Here is a 21,584-nt window from a genome sequence, read left to right on the forward strand (position 1 = left end):
CCTGTAGAATCTAGGTTACATCTCTGTGGGTGTGTGTGGGTGTGTCTCTGTGTGTGTGTATCTGTGTCTCTGTGTTTGTGTGTGTCTGTGTGTTTGTGTGTGTCTGTGTGTGTGTACTCCTACCTCCCTACCTCCCCTGTGTCCTACCTCCCTACCTACCCTGTTAGAACAACATAATAAGACAGTGAATAAAAACATATAGATAAAAGTGTAGTTAGTTACTGCAACTGTGTTCAAGCGCTGCTCGTCCCAGAGCTGGAGCTGAAGTTCCTCTGTGAAGACCTAAGCCACCTCCACCTCCTACTCCTCCTCCGCTGCCCTCTGAGCTACAGCCGGCGGCGCCGGAGGTTCTAGAGGTTAGAGAGGCCGGCTAGCAATTGTAAGGTCGCTGGTTCAGTCCCCGCCTCAGGAGGTTATCTTGCATGTGCTCTTGAGCAAGGCACTTAACCCCTAATAGCTCCAGGGGCGCCGACTATGGTCATGTTCTCACATGAAAACCCGAATCATGAGCCGGAGCAAGTGGATGAGATTGCAACATTGTTGCATAACATCTCACAGCCCTTTATGTAAACGAAGTAACATACGCAATCGAAGCAACAGACGTGGTAGTTGATTGGTCAGAAAAATTTAACATTGCCCGTTCGTCCCGCTCTTATCCAGATCAACACGCATGCGCTGTTGTTTTCCTATGGACAGCCTCGATGCGTCGTTTCTAACCGGAGCGAAACCACCCTTTTCAAGCGGAGCATGCGTCGGTTGTTTGCTCCGGGAGCGACTTCGAATGCGCGTTCTCACAGCTCCAAACGACGCAGAGCAAAGCGAATTTCATCCTAAACTCCGATTCCAAGTGAAGCAAATGTTCTAGTGAGAACACACCCGATGACTGACCGTGTGTGCCTAGAGCAAAAATACCAAATTCCAACAATTGACAGAGAAGTTGATTGCATGGCAATAAATCAGTAAAAGTTCCTCTCTATACCTACGGTACTCCTGTGTCTTATTCAGGTTTATTCAGATCAATAAAACTCTCGACTCTGATCTAAAGTTTTTTTTTGTTGTTTTTTATGTCATAGGTTAATGGCTGCCTTGTTGAAGTCACTGCAGTACCATCACTTTATTACTGTAGTTTTACTTATTTTACTTTACTCATTATTGTGAGTATACTGTGTGTTTTGTTGTGTTGTTGTCGTATGCTAACGGCGACCATGTTTTCTGTTGTTGTTGTTGTGGTGTGCAGCCGACATCATCTCTACGGTGGAGTTCAACCACTCAGGGGAGCTGCTAGCCACGGGGGACAAGGGCGGCCGTGTGGTCATCTTCCAGCAGGAGATAGAGGTACGCCCCCCCCTGCTGGGTCCAATAGAAACACCAGCGTGCTCTTTGTACCTCACCACGGAGAGGTCGATGGGCTAGGATGTGGAACTAACATGATCTCCTCTCTCTCTCTCTCTCTCTCTCTCTCTCTCTCTCTCTCCCTCTCCCTCTCTCTCTCCCTCTCTCCTCTCTCTCCATCCCTTACTCTATCCTCCTCTCTCTCTCTCTATCCCTCACTCTATCCTCCTCTCTCTCTCACTATCCTGTCTCTCTCTCTCTATCTATCCCTCACTCTATCCTCCTCTCTCTCTCACTATCCTCTCTCTCTCTGTCTCTCTCTCTCTCTCCATCCCTCACTCTATCCTCCTCTCTCCCTCTCTATTGTTCACTCTATCTTCCTCCTCCTCTCCTCCTCCCCTCCCTCCTCTAGAACAAGAGCCAGCCACAGTACAGATGTGAGTACAACGTTTACAGCACGTTCCAGAGCCACGAGCCTGAGTTTGACTACTTGAAGAGTTTGGAGATCGAGGAGAAGATCAACAAGATTCGCTGGCTACCCCAGAAGAACGCTGCGCAGTTCCTCTTGTCCACCAACGGTTAGTCACTTAAGTTCCTCTTGTCCACCAACGGGTTAGTCACTTAAGTTCCTCTTGTCCACCAACGGTTAGTCACTTAAGTTTCTCTTGTCCACCAACGGGTTAGTCACTTAAGTTCCTCTTGTCCACCAACGGTTAGTCACTTAACTTCCTCTGGTCCACCAACGGTTAGTCACTTAACTTCCTCTGGTCCACCAATGGTTAGTCACTTAACTTCCTCTTGTCCACCAAGGGTTAGGGGAGATGGTTAGGGGTAGGGGAGGTTGTGTGCATGGGAGAACAGGTAGGTTTTGAGGTGGGATTTAAAAGTGGAGAGTGAGGGTGAGACTCTGAGTGGCTGAGGGAGAGAGTTCCAGAGGTGGGGTGCAGCTCGTGAGAAAGCACGGTCTCCGAAGCCTTTGAATTTCGAGGGGTGGGACAGTGAGGGGAACAGTGGATGAGGATCGGAGGCTACTGGTAGGGCGGTGGGGGAGAAGGAGGTCAGTCAGGTAAGGGGGGGGGCAGGCTATGGGGGGCCTTGTATGTGAGCAGTACTTTGTCCACCAATCTCACATTATACAGTCCTTATTTGACATGGCTGGTCTACTGAGGTTTGATCCGATGTCATTATACATGTGTTAACTGTGTGTGTGTGTGTGTCTGTTTGCAGATAAAACCATCAAGTTGTGGAAGATCAGTGAACGAGACAAGAGACCAGAGGGCTACAACCTGAAGGAGGAGGACGGGCGATACAGAGACCCCAACACTGTCACCTCCCTCAGGGTAAGATAGACCCCCCTCAGGGTCAGATAGACCCCCCCTCAGGGTCAGATAGACCCCAACACTGTCACCTCCCTCAGGGTAAGATAGACCCCAACACTGTCACCTCCCTCAGGGTAAGATAGACCCCCCCCACAGGGTCAGATAGACCCCAACACTGTCACCTCCCACAGGGTCAGATAGACCCCAACACTGTCACCTCCCTCAGGGTCAGATAGACCCCAACACTGTCACCTCCCTCAGGGTAAGATAGACCCCAACACTGTCACCTCCCTCAGGGTCAGATAGACCCCAACACTGTCACCTCCCTCAGGGTAAGATAGACCCCAACACTGTCACCTCCCTCAGGGTAAGATAGACCCCAACACTGTCACCTCGCTCAGGGTAAGAGATATATATGGAGAAATGTAAGCACTCACTGCAATGTAAATTAAGTCGCTTTGGATAAAAGCGTAATCTAAATCTAATCTAAATGGCGTATATTAGATAAGTGTGAAACAGTCGCCCCCGCAAATCGACTTGCTCCGATCGAGCCTTCGACCTCCGACGTGCCGACATAGTCTCCTCAAACACCCGATGCTAACCAGCTACGCTGTCCAAAAAAAGCTAGCTAATTCGATGGTGAGGGTGATTGGAGGAGGGGGGGGGGGGGTGTATTTGAGAGGGGGGGCCCAGTGTGCGTGCAGTAGGAAGGTTCTGCTGTAACAGCCACGTGGTGCCGATGAGCTGTTACCCTGAGTGTAGTGATGGTCCCAGCGGGAAACCGAACCCACAACCTAAGTGTTGTTAGCGCCGTGCTCTAGTACCCACTGAGCCACCAGTGGTCTCACCTGTCCCTCCCCCCTCCCCCCCCAGGTGCCAGTGTTCAGGCCCATGGACCTGATGGTGGAGGCTAGCCCCCGGCGGGTGTTTGCCAACGCCCACACCTACCACATCAACTCCATCTCCGTCAACAGCGACCACGAGACCTACCTGTCAGCTGACGACCTCAGGGTCAACATGTGGAACCTGGAGATCACCGACCGCAGCTTCAGTATCCTCACCGTGTGTGTGTGTGTGTGTGTGTGTGTGTGTGTGTGTGTGCAAGAGTGTGTGTGTGTGTGTGTGTGTGTGTGTGTGACCGGGTGTGTGTGTGTGTGACCGGGTGTGTGGTATGTGTGTGTGTGATTTTCTGCGTGAGTGTGTGTGAGCATGTGGGTGACAGTCTGTGTGAGCGTCTGTCTGTCTCTGTGTGTGTCTGTGTGTGTGTGTGTGTGTGATTTTCTGCATGAGCGTCTCTGTGAGCGTCTGTGTATGTGAACGTGTGTGTGAGCGTCTGTGTGATTTTCTGCGTGAGTGTGTGTGTGAGTCTGTATGTGTGTTTGCACCTGTGTGTACCTCCCTCAGCAGGCGTAGCCCCCTTGCCCCCCCCCTTTGGTTGAGTCCTTGACCCCCCCCTCAGACATCGTGGACATCAAGCCGGCCAACATGGAGGAGCTGACGGAGGTGATCACGGCGGCAGAGTTCCACCCGCAGCACTGCAACACCTTCGTCTACAGCAGCAGCAAGGGAACCATCCGCCTCTGTGACATGAGGGCCTCGGCCCTGTGTGACAAACACTCCAAACGTGAGTGTGATAGTCTGTGTGACAAACACTCCAAACGTGAGTGAGATAGTCTGTGTGACAAACACTCCAAACGTGAGTGAGATAGTCTGTGTGACAAACACTCCAAATGTGAGTGAGACACTCCAAACGTGAGTAGATGGATGGATGGATGGATAGACAGGCAGACAGATAGATAATAATAATAACTTTAGTTTATACAGCACCTTTCAAAAACCCAAGGACGCTTTACAAGGGAATGAAGTGGACAGACAAAACAGAAAACAAACAAAGCAAAAACTGAAACAGTGACTAGGGGCCAAAGGCCTTGGAGAACAGATGTGTTTTGAGGGCTAGTTTGAAGGAGTCCAGGGTGGGGGCGTTGCGGATCACTGTGGGGGGGGAGTTCCAGAGGGTAGGTGCAGCCACGCTGAAGGCTCTGTCCCCAAAGCTCCGTAGGTTGGTGCGGGGGGTGGACAGCAGGCCCATGTCTGCGGACCGCAGGTTCCGGGAAGGAGTGTGTTGGCAGAGAAGGTCAGTTAGGTACTGTGGGGCGCAGGCGTGGAGGGATTTGTAGGTGAGGAGGAGGAGGAGATAGATAGTCTGTGTGACAAACACTCCAAACGTGAGTAGATGGATAGATGGATGGATAGACAGATAAATAGATAGATAGTCTGTGTGACATGAGTGCCTCAGCCCTGTGTGACAAACACTCCACGTGAGTGGATTGATAGATAGATGATAGATAGATAGATAGTCTGTGTGACCAACATTCCAAACGTGAGTGGATGGATGGATGGATGGATGGATGGATGGATGGATGGGTGATGGATCATTTATTGATCCCTGAGGGGAAATTCAGGCTAAAAGAAAAAATACAAAATAAAGATATTTATTCGCACCTGGCAAGAAAAAAGATGATTAGCAGCTGATGTTCAGTCCAGCGAGTGTGTGACACGCTTCGGATCTGTGTCGGTGTGACACGCTTCGGATCTGTGTCGGTGTGACACGCTTCGGATCTGTGTTGGTGTGACAGTAATTAAGTGAGTCACTCGTACAAACATGGCCTGTTCTAACCCCCCCTCCCTCCCCTCCTCCAGTGTTCGAGGAGCCAGAGGACCCCAGTAACCGCTCCTTCTTCTCAGAGATCATCTCCTCCATCTCGGACGTCAAGTTCAGCCACAACGGCCGCTACATGATGACCCGCGACTACCTGTCAGTCAAGATCTGGGACCTGAACATGGAGAGCAGGCCTGTGGAGACCTACCAGGTGAGAGGAGGTAGTCATGGTTACCTAGCAGGTGAGAGGAGCAGGGTTTCCGTTAACCGGTAATTACCGGTCTTTGTCCGGTAAAATCTATTGAAGTCCGACAAATTGAAATCTCTTCGGTCATAATGTCCGGTGAAAATAATTCCCTCTAAGCACAATTTGAATACAATTCGCTAAAGTTTAATTGTCACATTCTGATTCCTTCTATATAAAAAAAGACGAATATATAGGCTATATATTTCTTTTATTATTATATGATTTGACGCCGGCATGATGATGACTCCGCGAAACAGCGGTGGCAGGGTTGCCAGATGGGATTTTACAGCCTAACCAGTCTATTACCGCTAAACCCAGTAGCCCATTCGGCGATAACCCGGCCCATCTGGCAACCCTGCTTTTAACCTGCAAACGTTGCAGCTCAAAGTGCACAGCAGCGAGCGAGAGGTAAACATGGCAAGACAAAGCTTAACAATGACTTCATGAAACCAAGCTACAATGAGTCTGAGGCAAGGTTTGACGCTTACCTTTTCCCCAGGTAGCACTGTGCTACCATGTCAAAAAATTTAGTAGCACACCAAGAATTTCAGTAGCACAATGAAAATTGCGCAATTTTCGTATGACGACAACAAATTATCATAATCATAACATATTTAAAGAAAAGTGTTGGTATGGCTTTAAAAGCAGCATGGTCTAGCCTCCATTTACTGTTTGATTTACTTTACCTCTGAATAGGAAAGTCTTTTACGCACAGCGGAGAAAGTCAAACATTTTTACGCAACGCCAAAACGGGAGGGAACTCGGATACAACTTTAATATACAACTGAGACGAAAAATTAATATATTTTCTTGATTCGTGTTTTTTCTTCTTCTGTAAATTACATAGTTGTCGACATTTTTGTGGGTTTTGGGCTGCGACGCATTCAAGTGCTCAACGATGTTCGGTCGAGTGTCTCTCCTGTTTGTGCATCTGGTGCTGCTGAACGAGGTGACCTCGGTGGCCAGGGTGTCGAGGAAGTCGCCCCGGGGCCGCTCGTGCCTGGACCTACTGGAGGATATATATGTTTTCTTCGTCACTCTCGTCTCCAGCTGTAATGTTGACTCCACTACCCCCCTCTACCATCCTCTCTGTCTGGAACGGTGCTAACATTAGCCTTGCTAAAGTATGCCGTAATCGGATTCATTTTAACAGCGGTCTTTTTCTGACAGGATTTTCAAATGTAAATGCGCGCTTGTTGTGCTTGCGGGTCACGTGTCTGTTTTTTTTTCTTCTGTTTTCAAAGGATTGCATTGGTTTAGATGCGCTGTGATCTTATTAACGAACATAAGATTGACTGCGCATGACAGTAGTTAAGCTTTTTTTTTTTTTTGGGTCGCACTGGTGCGATTGAATGTATTTCCAAGTCGCACAGAAATATATTCACTCGCAAATGCGACCAAAACAGTCGCACTGTCGAACCCTGGTCTGAGGAGAAGTCTGGCTCTAAAGAGGTGGAGGTAGTGGTCCTCCAGCCAGAAAGTCTCGAGGGTTCAGAGTTAAATGGAAAGAACATTTCCCCTGGCTGCGTTTAGATGGGGAAGGAAAAATGTTCTGCTCACCGTGCAAAAAATCGGGGAGGAATAACGGATTCACGAGAGGAGCAACGAATATGAGAATGTCGGCTCTCACTGATCACAGGCGGTGCAGTGAGCACATATCGGCGGTCAGTTTGAGGCAACAGCAAACCGCTATGAAAGGCCACTGTGAGCAGGCTAATGAAACGGCTAACAATAAGCTGCACTCTCAGCTACAAGTTGCATTTCACATGGCAAAAAATGGCATCGCATGTCATCAGTATGGCGCGCGTTCAGCGCTGGACATGGCATAGCGCGCATGCGAATCATGAAAGCCTATTATTATATTTATTATATAGCTCGCATCTAATCGTATCGGATGAGAAATAGACATTAAACGGCATATATAGGCTACACAACAGTAATCACCGCGACAAACAGCTATATTATATTTTAATATGATGACCGGAATATCTCACGTTTGTCCGGTAAATTGAAATCTTCCCGGACACGTTGACCGGCACACATTTTTTCTAACGGAAACCCTGGAGAGGAGGTAGTCATGGTTACCTACCAGGTGAGAGGTAGTCATGGTTACCTACCAGGTGAGAGGAGAGCAGGGAGGCTGGAGGAGGTAGTCATGGTTACCTACCAGGTGAGAGGTAGTCATGGTTACCTACCAGGGAGGCTGGAGGAGGTAGTCATGGTTACCTAGCAGGGAGGCTGGAGGAGGTAGTCCTGGTTACCTCGCAGGGAGGCAGGAGGAGGTAGTCATGGTTACCTAGCAGGGAGGCTGGAGGAGGTAGTCATGGTTACCTAGCAGGGAGGCTGGAGGAGGTAGTCATGGTTACCTACCAGGGAGATGTATCATCTAGATATCATCTTATCATCTGTGTGCCGTGAGCGTTGCAGACAGAACTCAATGTACAGAGACAGAGACAAGGCTGGCAGTAGCAGCTCTGCAGTTAGAGACAGAAGACACGCAGCCAGTTAGAGACAGAAGACACGCAGCCAGTTAGAGACAGAAGACACGCAGCCATTTAGAGACACAGAAGACACACAGCCAGTCAGAGACACAGAAGACACGCAGCCATTTAGAGACACAGAAGACACACAGCCAGTTAGAGACACAGAAGACACACAGCCAGTTAGAGACACAGAAGACACACAGCCAGTTAGAGACACAGAAGACACACAGCCAGTTAGAGACACAGAAGACACACAGCCAGTTAGAGACACAGAAGACACACAGCCAGTTAGAGACACAGAAGACACGCAGCCAGTTAGAGACACAGAAGACACACAGCCAGTTAGAGACACAGAAGACACACAGCCAGTTAGAGACACAGAAGACACGCAGCCAGTTAGAGACAGAAGACACACAGCCAGTCAGAGACACAGAAGACACACCAACTACCAAAGCATTCCGGAACACTCACACCCAAGTGTTTTAGGTGGAGTCTACCTAGCAACAACACTCTGATTGGCTCCAAAATGAACCATGATAATTTATGCGGTCTGTTTTCGGCGTAAGGAGGAGTGTGAACTGAAGCAATGACTTGGGCCCAATCCCAATTCACCCCTAGCCCTTCGTTTTCACCCCTATGGCTCGATTTGCGCGTTCACGTTTAGGGCGAGGGCTGTCTCAATTCATATTTCATCGAGGGCTAGGGGTAAGGGGGAGGGCTAACTATTACTTCCAGTGTTTCCTCCAGGAATTTTTACAATGGTGGCGGGTAGTGCTGACCGCGCGCGCGCTCAAAACTCGAGGATGGCCCAAAAAAATAAAATGTTTTCCTGTACTTCTCCCGTGTGTCTCTTATTATCTGTGTCTGCATGTTTTTCCAGCATGTAATTCCGTTGTCAATAAAAACAAAAACACTGATCTGACGTTTTTTTTCACAACGTTATTACTTGTCACTTTAAGCCCAGGAGGGAGTTAGCGATTAGCGATGTTTAGCTTAGCTTAGTTTAACAGAAGTATCTTCACTTTTAACATGACTTCCCGTGGTCGTAGAGGGCTGGTCGACGGCTTAAAATGAGTAGACCTTATCCAGCTATAGTCTTGTGTTTCTACCCCGGGCATAGCCGGTGTTATTCACGGACAAACACTCCTGTTAGAGTGGTTCTAGTACACTGGACATAGGTAACACATAGAGAGGCTTCTCCTCTCTCTCTCCATCCTACACTACACTACACTACGCATCCTATACTACACTACACTACGCTAGCTCGCGGTGTTCGGGTGACAGCCAGGGCGCGTTCGTAAATACGCTCTGGAAATCTGATCAGCACTCACGGAATGCCTCTTGTCCAATCAAATGACTTGGTCCCTTTATGACGTTGAACCCAGTGTGCGCTCCGGGGCTCTCAGAGCGAATTTACGAACGCAGCCTCAAGTTCAATACTCGCGACACACACGGACTGGTCCAGTTTCAGCGCTTGTGGGTGTGTCTAGCGCTGTGAAGGTCTGAAAAGCGGCCTATTTTTTTTTTTTTTTGGGGGTTGAGAAATCTGCATGGTGGCGGAGGAAATTCCATCGTGGCGGTGCGCCACGATGAAATGCATGTAGAGGAAACACTGACTTCGTTTCGAGCGATTCCAGGACCACACTAGCTTCGAAGGGCTAACGGTATGCTACCCCTTGATACCAGGATGCATTGCGAATCATCTACAAATATAAAATCCTCAATTTTGGCCGCCATTGGCTACAATCTGTAATTTGGCTCTACAAGTGTTAATATGTCATTTTATGAAGTTTTTATATGTTTTCAGGCGAGAAAGTAACCATATATATTCACAAAATGTGTCCAGTTTATCAAAATAACCCGTTTATCCTAGATACTACGGAGGATGTTATCATAGTGTTGTTAGCATAGTGTTCGCGAATGCTATGCTATGTTGTGCTATCATGTACTAGTTTTCACTGAATAAATCGCGATTTCTTTCAAAGAAGGTAGCAGGTGTTTATGTCCATGTCAAGGAGAAGGTACGTTATGACAGTAGTGTGTTTAGGACATAAGTTAAGGATATCAGTGTTGTACTTTAGCCTGTGGAGACGCGATAGCATTAGCTCCACACGGATTTAACATTAACAGTAGTCATAGACACTTGTAGTAGTAGTAGTAGTTGTTGTATAACAAGGTGAATAGTGAGTTAACATGTTTATTAGTTGTATCCCTTCCTTGTTGTTGAACATGTCTGTGACTGAGATAGACTAGATACTAGGGAGGATGTTATCATAGTGTTTGTGATGCTAACGGCCGCCATCTTTGCTATCTCCTCCGGTCACAGGAGAGAGAATTCGCCAGCAACACAACGCGTCACCCGTACCGCGTCTAAACCACTGTTGATGACGTAGGCGCCTTGAAGGGCTGTCCCAATTCATAGGGCTTAGATTTCAAGGGGTAGGGCTTGTGACGTATTCGAAGGCCTTGCCTTCGAATCGAGTGACACTCGAAAACGAGCCATAGGGGTAGAAAAGGGAATTGGGATTGGCCCTTGATGACCACACCTTTTTGTTTTATTTTATCCCATGCCGTTTCAGACAATGGCCACCAGGGGGCAGTCTAAGACTAGTGTAACATCTGCAACATGAAGCCATACACACACTAACCTGATTTACTGCCACTAACAAACTTGTTATTGTTCATGAGTTCAGCTGAGGTAATTTTGGAATTTTATGATTTATTCTTCAGGCCTGTTTATTGTAATGACCGACATGAACATATTTAAAAACAAGTGCTCCTTGTTTGACCTGTTGTGAACTTATGATGTGATGACTAGATTAGATTAGATTCAACTTTATTGTCATCGCAGAGTACAAGTACAATACAACAAAATGCAGTTTAGTATCCAACCAGAAGTGCAAATAGTGATATAAGGGCATGACAAGAATGGTAGTGATAGGTGACTTATGTAATATACAGTATGTGCAGAGGGAGTGTTGTAAACATCAGTATAGTTTAGAGGTATATACAGTCATGAGCTATGTACAGTCATGAGCTATGTACAGTCATGAGCTATGTACAGTTATGAGCTATGTAGTTATGAGCTATGTACAGTTAGGTAGTTATGTACAGTTATGAGCTATGTACAGTTAGGTAGCTATGTACAGTTATGAGCTATGTACAGTTATGAGCTATGTACAGTTATGAGTTATATACAGTTATGAGCTATGTACAGTTAGGTAGTTATGTACAGTTATGAGCTATGTACAGTTATGAGCTATGTACAGTTAGGTAGCTATGTACAGTTATGAGCTATGTACAGTTATGAGCTATGTACAGTTAGGTAGCTAGTACAGTGAGGTATACATATACACACATATCTAATGTGCAGAAGTAGAACCTCTGATGTATGACCTCTGACCTTCCCGCCCCCCCCCCCCCCAGGTCCACGAGTACCTCAGGAGTAAGCTGTGCTCGCTCTACGAGAACGACTGCATCTTCGACAAGTTCGAGTGCTGCTGGAACGGAAACGACAGGTAGGAAACGACCCTTGACCCCCCTGTCCCTATTTTACACCCCAACAATTTCCACTGCAATCCTCTTTTTTGTATTACTAGTTGTACTGCTAATTGTATCCTGTCTTATCTGCCACTTCTGTCCTTCTGTCCTGTACGAGTGACACTTTTTATCTTGAGTTCTGCCTCTCGCCTTCTTGTCTTTGTGCTGCGATGCGTGTGCTGCTTAACACTAGATCCTGTAATGTGACGTAACAATACGACTTGAAACTTACCTCACTCCTGTTCTCTTCTCTCTCTCCCTCTCTCTCTCTCTCCCTCCCTCCCCTCTCTCGCTCTCCTCCCTCCCTCTCTTCCCTCCCCTCTCCCTCCTTCCCTCCCTCTCTCTCTCTCTCCTCCCTCCCCTCTCCCTCCTTCCCTCCCTCTCCCTCCTTCCCTCTCTCTCTCTCTCTCCTCCTTCTCCCCCCCACCCACTCCCCCCCTCTCCCTCCCTTCCTACCCTCTCCCTCCATCCCACCCTCCCCTCCCTCTCCCACCTCCCCTCCCCCCTCCTCCCCCTCCCTCCAGCGTGGTGATGACGGGCTCCTACAACAACTTCTTCCGGATGTTCGACCGCGGCCAGCGGCGGGACGTGACCCTGGAGGCGTCGCGGGAGAGCAGCAAGCCCCGCCAGGTGCTGAAGCCCCGGAAGGTGTGCGCCGGGGGCAAGCGCAAGAAGGACGAGATCAGCGTGGACAGCCTGGACTTCAACAAGAAGATCCTGCACACGGCCTGGCACCCCCAGGACAACATCATCGCCGTGGCGACCACCAACAACCTCTACATATTCCAGGACAAAGTGAACTAGGCTTAGTGAGCGGACTTAGCGGTCGTCGTCGAAAGTCGTCGTCGAAAGTCGTTTTTGTTGGCGTCGTCGTCGTCGGTTGGTTGGGGGATCGTTGTCATGACGACTCGACGACGACATCCCACTACTACTTACCCCCCCACCCCCTCCCCTTACCCTTACACAGCCTCTTTAACGGAGTCCCGGGAGGACCGCTGCCGCGTTGTTTAACGGTGTCGCCGATTTAAAACGACTGAAAAAAGAAAACGAAAAGAAAAATAAATCAAATAAAAACAAACAACAACGACCTTAATCGTTCACGGGGGGACGCAGAGAGGCCGACGCCGCCGTGTCTCCAGACGTGTGGAGAGACTGGAACCTCGTCCTCTCGCCCCCCCGCCGCCGCCGCCGCCGCCGTCAGCCTCCGAGGCCCAGTGACGCTCGCCTTGTTATTGTTTTGTTGGTGATGTTTGTGCCAATTTGTGTCCGCCCCCTGCCCCCCCCCCCCAGCCCACCCCTGCCACAGTCTTGCCACAGGCCCCACAACAAGCCCTTTAGCCCCAGACCCCCCAACAAGCCCTTTAGCCCCAGCCCCCCAACCAGCCCTAGCCCCAGCCCCAGCGCTTGCCCTCGGGCCTCAGCCCCAGCCCCCCCTAGCCTCAGCCCCAGCCCCCCCTAGCCTGAGCCCCTGCCCCAGCCAGGGACAAGTGGGCAGCAACGAGTTCCATGTATATGTTTGTCTGATGACGATGTCGTAGAAAAACCAAAACACACCCAGAACCCAAAACACCCCCCCACCACCCCCTGTTCGGTCCCCCCCCCCCCCTCTCTCAATGTCTGGTGCCATTTTTTATTCTTATTATTATGGTTATTAATGAACTGCCAATCTGTTTTTGTTTCCTGTTTTAATTCAGTTGCATGGAAAAAAAACAGTGTTTTTGATTTCTACGTTTGTTCGACCTCCTCCTCCTCCTCCTACCACACAACTCCTCAAACGTCTCGCGCGCACACACACACACACACACACACACACACACACACACAGGACATCAAAGGTGACCTCACTAGTCCAGACTGTCCTGTGTACACACACACACACCACACCACACCACACCACACACACACACACACACACACACACGACATCAAAGGTGACCTCACTAGTCCAGACTGTCCTGTGTACACACACACACCACACACCACACCACACCTACACACCACACCTACACACCACACCACATCACACCTACACACCACACACCACACACACACACCACACACACACACACCACACACATACACACACACACACCACACCTACACACCACACCACACACTACACACACACTGTCTGAAGCCGGGCCCAGCTAGGACTACCACTGCGACCCTGGTTCTGGTTCTGGGTCTGGTTCTGGGTCTGGTTCTGGGTGGATTCTGGACCAGCAGGCTGAGGTTCTGGAGGGACACGAGCCGGTCTGGGGAACCAGAACCATCTCGTCTGGTCTGGTCTCGGTTTTGTTTGTTTGCTTTGTTTTTTTTCCGTTCCTTTTACGTCTGTTTTTTTCTGTTGTCAAAAGAAGAAATAGTCTGGTTGAGAAAGAGAGAGATATTCAAAGACAGATGATGATGATGATGCTAAACGATTGTCATATTTATAAACTGAACAAACTGCCACGCAGCAAGTTTGTTTGTTGTTTTTTTCTTTTCAAGATAAAACGTGTTAGACCTCAAGTGTGTTATTTGGATAAGATCAGTAAATAAACCCCTCTCTCCACACAGTGCCCCCCCCACCCCCTCATACGCTGGTTTAAAGTCAGTTTCCTGTTGCAGAAAAAAAGGGGGCAGTACTCCACAACAGACAGGAATAAATAAACACTATTCCTGTTCGTCATCCCAAAGTGCTATAATCTGTCTTGACAGTGACGTCAATATTGTGTCCTCAACTGACACTCCGGTCCTAGGCTCTAGACTAGAGTCTCAGGGTGTGTGTGTGGCATTTTAACAATGCTGACCCGGTTCATCCATTCATCCAGTCAATAGTTAAACTCCGTTTAATGAGTCAAGTGAAATAATTAGCGCTCTCGTCACGCCCATGCTACGATAGGACCCTGTTGTTCATCCATAGACACATCCATGTCACTCAGCGACCCCGCTGGTGGAAGATCTGACGGCTCACTTATAGAACATCATCATCATGCCTCCTGACCATAGATATGACGAATACAATACAATGCAGTTGTTGTAATCTATAAAATGACAATGACGGAAAATAAAGGAAATACTTTTTTTCTAATGTGTCACGACTCCGTTATTAGAAAGCCCTGTTGTTGTTGTCCTGGTGATCAGAGCAGAGCAGAGCAGAGCAACACACACACACACACACACAACAGATCATATTCAAGTGAAGATGACATCCCTTATCTCTCAACAACATGTCCCGACATGCTGCTTTTGTCGCTAGAAGGGACATGATGCGGTTCCCTGACACGTCACGCGTGGAGATTAGTGGACAAGTGTTAAATAAATACTATAAATGATAGGTGCATGTTATATTATACACTATGTGACATAATGATTTGTGCATAGACGCGTTTGATCTGGTGTACACAGCATCATCACATGTGTGTCTGCACGTTCGCTGCTCAGCTGTCTCTCCCGCTGGCCTCTAATGAACAGAATAGATCATACTAACAGACGACTGGGTCGGTGAAAGCGGAGAAGTGAGAACCCTTTTCCTTTTTAAAATGATTGTTCCGCTCCTTGTTTATTCATGAGTTGTTGATGGTCCGTTTCCAGCGGGGTTACGTAATTCAGTCTGCCTTTTTTTTTTTTGGGGGGGGGGGGGGGGGGGGGGGGCGGTGGGATGCCTTTGTTATCATAGAAGTGGCTCAGCCGCGCACGTCACCACAGGGATGTTGGAGCTATCCACTGGCTCCAGATCAGTTTATTTGTATAGCACTTTGTATAGCATTTCATACAACAGGAGCAATCCAAAGTGCTTTACATACATTCATTTAAAAAAAAAAAAAAACAGCAAGAGGAGCATAGTAAGAAAAGAAAAATGTCAATGAATGAATGAAAGCAAATATAAGATGTAAATAGATCAAACATTCAATAAGACAATAGTTAATGGATAAAAGACATTGATACAAGTGTTTGTGTGTTTAATCATACCCCATCCCATCCCATCCTGCAATAAAGTCCAGGCGAGTCAGATCAGTGTTATTGGTACGCGGTTGCGCGCACGTCCGAGGCTGCTGACGTTCGTCAACTCGCTCTCTCTCTTTCGGAGCGCACACTGGGCCTCGACGTCATAAAAGGACCAAGTCATTTGATTGGACAAGGGGCATTCCATTGAGTGCCGATCAGATGTCCAGAGCGAACTTGACGAACGCAGCCCCGAATGTGTGGAGCTTTCGGCGCGGCTTGCACAGTCAGACACACTGAGGGTCTTATGCAAGCCAGCCTGCTGCACCCAGGCACGATGGACCACACTGCACACTCGGGACTAAACGGTGAATATCTATATTTTATATATATATTATATTTTGCTGTCAGCCTTATGATGTGTTAGAAAACCGTCCGGCTTCTAGGAAAATGTGCGTTTGGACACTTTACCGAGTGTTTTGGACAGTTAAAACAATGCAAATGTATTAGATTTTAGTTTTTTTTCGTCTGTGTTACTGTTAGACATGGAGAAGGGTTGTGGGGGGGGCGGGGCTTACGTTGGGAACTCAGTGTACTGTTTGTGGAGTGACAGCCGAGTGGGCCAATGAGCGTTCAGAAGGCGTTGTTAGACCGTGTGATTGACGGGGAGAGTCAGCCAATCGCTGATCCACGCGGTGCTGAAGAGGCGGGCTGATGTATGTATGTCAACAAGGGAGAGATGGAACGAGTCAGACAGCAGACATTGGGGCTCGGGCAGAAGAAGATTCGACAAATTAACATTTTTGTCATTTTTCACATCACACAGGCGTCACGCCCAGATAGGAAAACACGATGTAGCGTGACGATAATAGGGTTTAAAATAGAGAGCTTTGATTGTGTAGATAACATGCAGCTCTATCATGTATGTTCAAAAAGTGAATTATGACTGATTTGTAAACCATGAAGTCTAGTCAACCAGACAGACAAGTGTATCACCAGACAGACAAGTGTATCACCAGACAGACAACTGTATCACCAGACAGACAAGTGTATCACCAGTCAGACAAGTGTATCACCAGTCAGACAAGTGTATCACCAGACAGACAAGTGTATCACCAGACAGACAACTGTATCACCAGACAGACAACTGTATCTATCACCAGACAGACAACTGTATCACCAGTCAGACAAGTGTATCACCAGTCAGACAAGTGTATCACCAGATAGACAACTGTATCACCAGTCAGACAAGTGTTTCACCAGACAGACAAGTGTATCACCAGTCAGACAACTGTATCAACAGACAGACAACTGTATCACCAGACAGACAACTGTATCTATCACCAGACAGACAAGTGTATCACCAGTCAGACAAGTGTATCACCAGACAGACAACTGTATCACCAGACAGACAACTGTATCTATCACCAGTCAGACAAGTGTATCACCAGACAGACAACTGTATCACCAGACAGACAACTGTATCACCAGACAGACAAGTGTATCACCAGTCAGACAACTGTATCACCAGACAGACAACTGTATCACCAGACAGACAACTGTATCTATCACCAGTCAGACAAGTGTATCACCAGACAGACAACTGTATCACCAGACAGACAACTGTATCACCAGACAGACAAGTGTATCACCAGTCAGACAACTGTATCACCAGTCAGACAACCAGACAGACAAGTGGATCACCAGACAGACAACTGTTTCAACCAGACAGACAAGTGTATCACCAGTCAGACAACTGTATCACCAGTCAGACAAGTGCACTAATACACACATTCCAAACCATCTGACCTTTGGCACGGGTGGTTTTTAATGATTGTGTAGCGGTAGCCTACGCACCGACTGACTGACTGCAGCGAGGTTGGTTTCTCTGGTTAATTGGTGTTTCTGGTAGCTTGTTTCTGAGAGTCCTTATTAGTCTCCAACAATGGTCATCATGTGATGATACAGGTCTGCTATGCCTGGAGACATGTCACCCCGGCTCCACCAGGCCTTACTGGGGACGTCCACCACGTCAGCCTGTTGATCATGATGGATTGTGCTGCTTAACTGACTTAACTGACTTAACTTGACTTAACTGTCCAGCCCTTTTGTTTTCAACCTCGTCTGTCCCTGTGATGTGAGCGGAATTGTTCAGACTATGTCCTTCCCTGAGATTTATGTTGGCATGTGTGAGTGTTCAGACTTGTGTGTGTAGTGTGTTTGTGTGTCTGTCTGTGTCTGTTTGTGTCTGTTTGTGTGTGTGTGTGTGTGTGTGTGTGTGTGTGTGTGTCTGTTTGTGTGTGTGTGTGTGTGTGTGTTCAGACTCGTGTGTGTGTGTGTGTGTGTGTGTGTGTGTGTATAGTGTGTGTGTGTGTGGGTCAGAGTGTGACACATGCCGTCCCATATCTCTCTCTAGAGTAAGCAGACAGCTAGTGTGTGTGTTGTGGCTGTGTTGACCTGTGTTTATGAGGGGTGGGGGGGGCTGGGTGGGTGGAGGAGGGGGGAGTGGGGGGGCTTCTGGGAAATGTGCTGGGGCAAAGCCATGCCATGCTGTGACCCGGCGTGCCCTAGCGAACGGGGCTAGCGACTGAGCACGCTGCGCTATTTATGGACCTGGTGTCGACGAGTCGGACGTGTGGAAACGGAGAAAGTATTGGGGGGGGGTATGAGAGGTGTGTGTCTGGGGGGGAGGGAGGTATGGGGTATGAGAGGTGGGGGGGGGGGGTTGAGAGGAAGGGGAGGGGGGTATGGTGGGTATGAGAGATGGGGGGAGGAAGGGGAGGTGTGGGGAGGTATGGAGGGTATGAGAGATGGGGGGGGAGGAAGGGGAGGGGAGTATGGTGGGTATGAGAGATGGGGGGGGGAGGAAGGGGAGGGGAGTATGGTGGGTATGAGAGATGGGGGGAGGAAGGGGAGGTGTGGGGGGGTATGGTGGGTATGAGAGATGGGGGGGAAGGGGAGGTGTGGAGGGGTGTATGGGGTTGAGAGGAAGGGGAGGGGGGGGGGGGTTTGAGAGTAGTGTGTCATGTCAGCCTACGTGCCAGATTCAGAGAGAGCCTGAGGGGGATGAGAGAGGCTGGTTGTTTTTAGACGCAGCTTAATCACCATGTGTATATATACTCTGCTTGTTTCTGCTGCGTAACCCTCCGCCTGGAGGAAGCATGACGTTACACAGCCTCACCGGTGAACTGGCAGGGATGAGAGTTTGTTGGACTTAAATCGAATCGAACAAATAAACGGACTGACTTATATTATCTAACCCTAATCCTTATTCCAAAGCGCTTTCCGACGGCCTCTCGTTCACACATTCACACACACCCCAACGGCGGTGCAAGAAGCTACCACGCAAGGCGCCGGCCGGCCCGCTCATTGGGAGCAATTTGGGGTTCAGTGTCTTCTTGCCCAAGGACACCTCGACATCATGTGGCCAGCCGGGGGGTTCAAACCGCCGATTTACCGACCGTGCGATCATTAGACGCCGGGCTCTACCTCCTCCTGCGGCACAGCCGCCCTCCCCACTTAGTAAGAAGAACCCAGAAAGCCGTGTAGTAATAAACAGGCTATTGTTTATGTGTCCTGTTACACCCCGGGGTGCTCGCCAGGCAGCCATGGAGCCCCGGCAGTCAGCCAATCAGCAGCCATGGAGCCCCGGCAGTAAGCCAATCAGCAGCCATGGAGCCCCGGCAGTAAGCCAATCAGCAGCCAAGGAGCCCCGGCAGTCAGCCAATCAGCAGCCATGGAGCCCCGGCAGTAAGCCAATCAGCAGCCATGGAGCCCCGGCAGTCAGCCAATCAGCTCGCTGGAGACGGCGTCTGCTAGAAGCTTCATCCATTGTTGTGGTGGTCGTCCTGTGGGGGGGGGGGGGGGCGGTGTTTGTGGCTCGGCAATTAAGTTTTGGGGTGGAGGTGGAAGACTATGGACCCCCCCCCCCCCCCACACACACACACACACACACACACACACACCCCCCACTGTCTCCCAGGGCCCCAGGCCTCCCTGTAAAGACTATATGGCTGCGTTCGTAAATTCCCTCTGAGAGCGCCGGAGGGAGCGCACACTGGGTTCAGCAGCGTCATCATAAAGCGTAAAACCAAGTCGTTGGATTGGTTGGTTCATTCCGTGAGTGGCTGATCATCAGATTTCCAGAACGTATTTACGAACGCACCACACCCCCTAGCCTATAGCCCCAGAAGACCAGAAGCGCCCGCCCAGACCCAGCCAGAACGTTCGGCTTTAGGCCGGGGTCGTCATGGCAACCCTGTTTGGTTCCATGGAGAGCCCAGGGAGACAATGGGCCGTCGACAGCGGCTTGGCTCTGCCCAGTACACCGCCTGATCCTGCACCAGGAGGACTGTGGACCGCTGAGTCTGGGTGGGGAGGGGGGGGGGGGGACAGGGTAAGGGATGGGGGACCGCTGTCATCAAGCCTAACGCAGGACCAGTGGACTGGACTAAAGGGCTAACGATGAATGTGCTAGGCTAACGTCACGTGATCTGAAAGTTTCCCCGTTACCCCTAACCCTAACTATAACCCTAACCCCCAACCCTAGGCTAACATCACATGACCTGAAAGTTTCTCCACAGCGTGTGTGTGTGTGTGTGTGTGAGCTCTTCCACATTTATTAAGGATGTGGGGTGTTACCCCTAACCCATAAACCCCTAACCCCTAACCCCTAACCCCTAACCCCTAACCCCCAACCCTAGGCTAACTTCACATGACCTGAAAGTTTCCCCACAGCGTGTGTGTGTGTGTGTGTGTGTGTGTGTGTGTGTGCTGTTCCACATGTATTATTAAGGATGTGGGGCACTGGGCGTAGAGGGAGATATGTGAGATATGATAACGATGTCCTCCTTCAGCCCTGCCAACTGATCTGTGATTGGCTGAGCCTTGGCACACACACACACACACACACGCTCACAGACACACACACACACACACACACTCTCACACACACACACACACACACTCACACTCACACACACACACACACACACACACACACACACTCACACTCACACACACACACACACACACACACACACACTCCAGCAGCGCGTCCCTGCCTGTGCTCACGTAGGGAGCGTTGGCGTGACGACCGCGGCGAGTCGTATTTCACAGTTGGGTTTAAATCACCACATCACCACAGACGCACAAACAGTCATTTATAGACCTCTCACCACCCATCACCCCCCCCCACACACACACACACCCCCACCCCCCCGTGCTCTACGTGATGAAGTACACCCTCTGTCTCTGTTTACTGCATGGTGGTTGCGTACGTGTGTGTGTGTGTGTGTGAGTGTGAGTGTGAGTGTGTGTGAGTGTGTGTGTGTATGTGTGTGTGTGTGTGTGTGTGTGTTTACTGCATGGTGGTGGTGTGTGGTGTGGATGGAAGGATGGTCATGGCGGTAGTGTATCACAGTAGTCAGTGAGAGTTATGAGTGTGTGGATGGAAGTGATGTTTTTCGCAACATGAGAGTGACCAATTACCAATTACTGTGTGTGTGTGTGTGTGTGTGTGTGTGTGTTTCTGTGTGTGTGTGTTTCTGTGTCTGTGTCTATATGTATCTGTGTGTGAATCTGTCCGTGTGTGTGTGTGTGTGTGTGTGTGTATTTATCTGTGTGTGTGTGTGTGTGTGTGTGTGTGTGTGTGTGTGTGTGTGCGTCTGTGCCTATTTATCTGTGTGTCCATGTGTGTGTGTCTGTATCTGTCCATCTGTGTGTGTATTTATCTGTGTGTGTATTTATCTGTGTGTGTATTTATCTGTGTGTGTGTGTGTGTGTCTCCCCCCCCAGGGTCCTGGGTAGAGTTGGAGATGAACAGAGCCGCTGCAGCGGCGGCGGCGGGGGGGTCGTCCCCGTCATCCTCCTCGGGGGGCCTCCTGCCCCCCTCCCTGCCCCAGACCCCCACCCTGCCCCCCGCCCTGCCCCAGGTGGAGGAGCAGGAGGAGGAGGCCATGGTGGGGGGGCTGGAGCACGTCCCCTCCTCCTCCTCCATCCATAACGGAGACATGGAGAGGATCCTCCTGGACGCGCAGCACGAGTCCAGCCGCAGCAACTCCTCCTGCGACAGGTAG

The 21,584-nt window shown here is 49.5% G+C and overlaps 2 protein-coding genes across 2 annotated transcripts; both read left to right on the forward strand.

Annotated features, from left to right (window-relative positions):
* The first annotated feature begins 2,036 nt into the window (after nt 1-2,036).
* Nucleotides 2,037-12,896, forward strand: ppp2r2ab (protein phosphatase 2, regulatory subunit B, alpha b). The gene is made up of 7 exons (XM_080528228.1): nt 2,037-2,044; nt 2,560-2,672; nt 3,525-3,702; nt 4,111-4,275; nt 5,352-5,521; nt 11,467-11,558; nt 12,105-12,896. The coding sequence occupies exons 3-7, from the start codon at nt 3,543-3,545 to the stop codon at nt 12,382-12,384; spliced, it is 867 nt and encodes a 288-aa protein (XP_080384354.1). The 5' UTR covers nt 2,037-2,044; nt 2,560-2,672; nt 3,525-3,542; the 3' UTR covers nt 12,385-12,896.
* A 2,877-nt stretch (nt 12,897-15,773) lies between these two features.
* bnip3lb (BCL2 interacting protein 3 like b) lies at nt 15,774-21,584 on the forward strand (the record flags this gene model as incomplete). The annotated part of the gene is made up of 2 exons (XM_080529702.1): nt 15,774-15,875; nt 21,304-21,584. The coding sequence occupies exons 1-2, from the start codon at nt 15,815-15,817 to the stop codon at nt 21,582-21,584; spliced, it is 342 nt and encodes a 113-aa protein (XP_080385828.1). The 5' UTR covers nt 15,774-15,814.

Source organism: Nansenia antarctica (genome assembly GCF_963989245.1).
Source record: "Nansenia antarctica genome assembly, chromosome: 4".
Lineage (NCBI taxonomy): Eukaryota > Metazoa > Chordata > Actinopteri > Argentiniformes > Microstomatidae > Nansenia > Nansenia antarctica.

Excerpts from the sequence above, each read along its gene's own strand:
- ppp2r2ab (XM_080528228.1), top strand. The coding sequence starts at position 3,543 with ATGGACCTGATGGTGGAGGCTAGCCCCCGGCGGGTGTTTGCCAACGCC. Across the intron at positions 3,703-4,110 it reads GATCACCGACCGCAGCTTCA|ACATCGTGGACATCAAGCCG; the intron begins GTATCCTCACCG and ends CCCCCCCCTCAG. Across the intron at positions 4,276-5,351 it reads GTGTGACAAACACTCCAAAC|TGTTCGAGGAGCCAGAGGAC; the intron begins GTGAGTGTGATA and ends CCCCTCCTCCAG.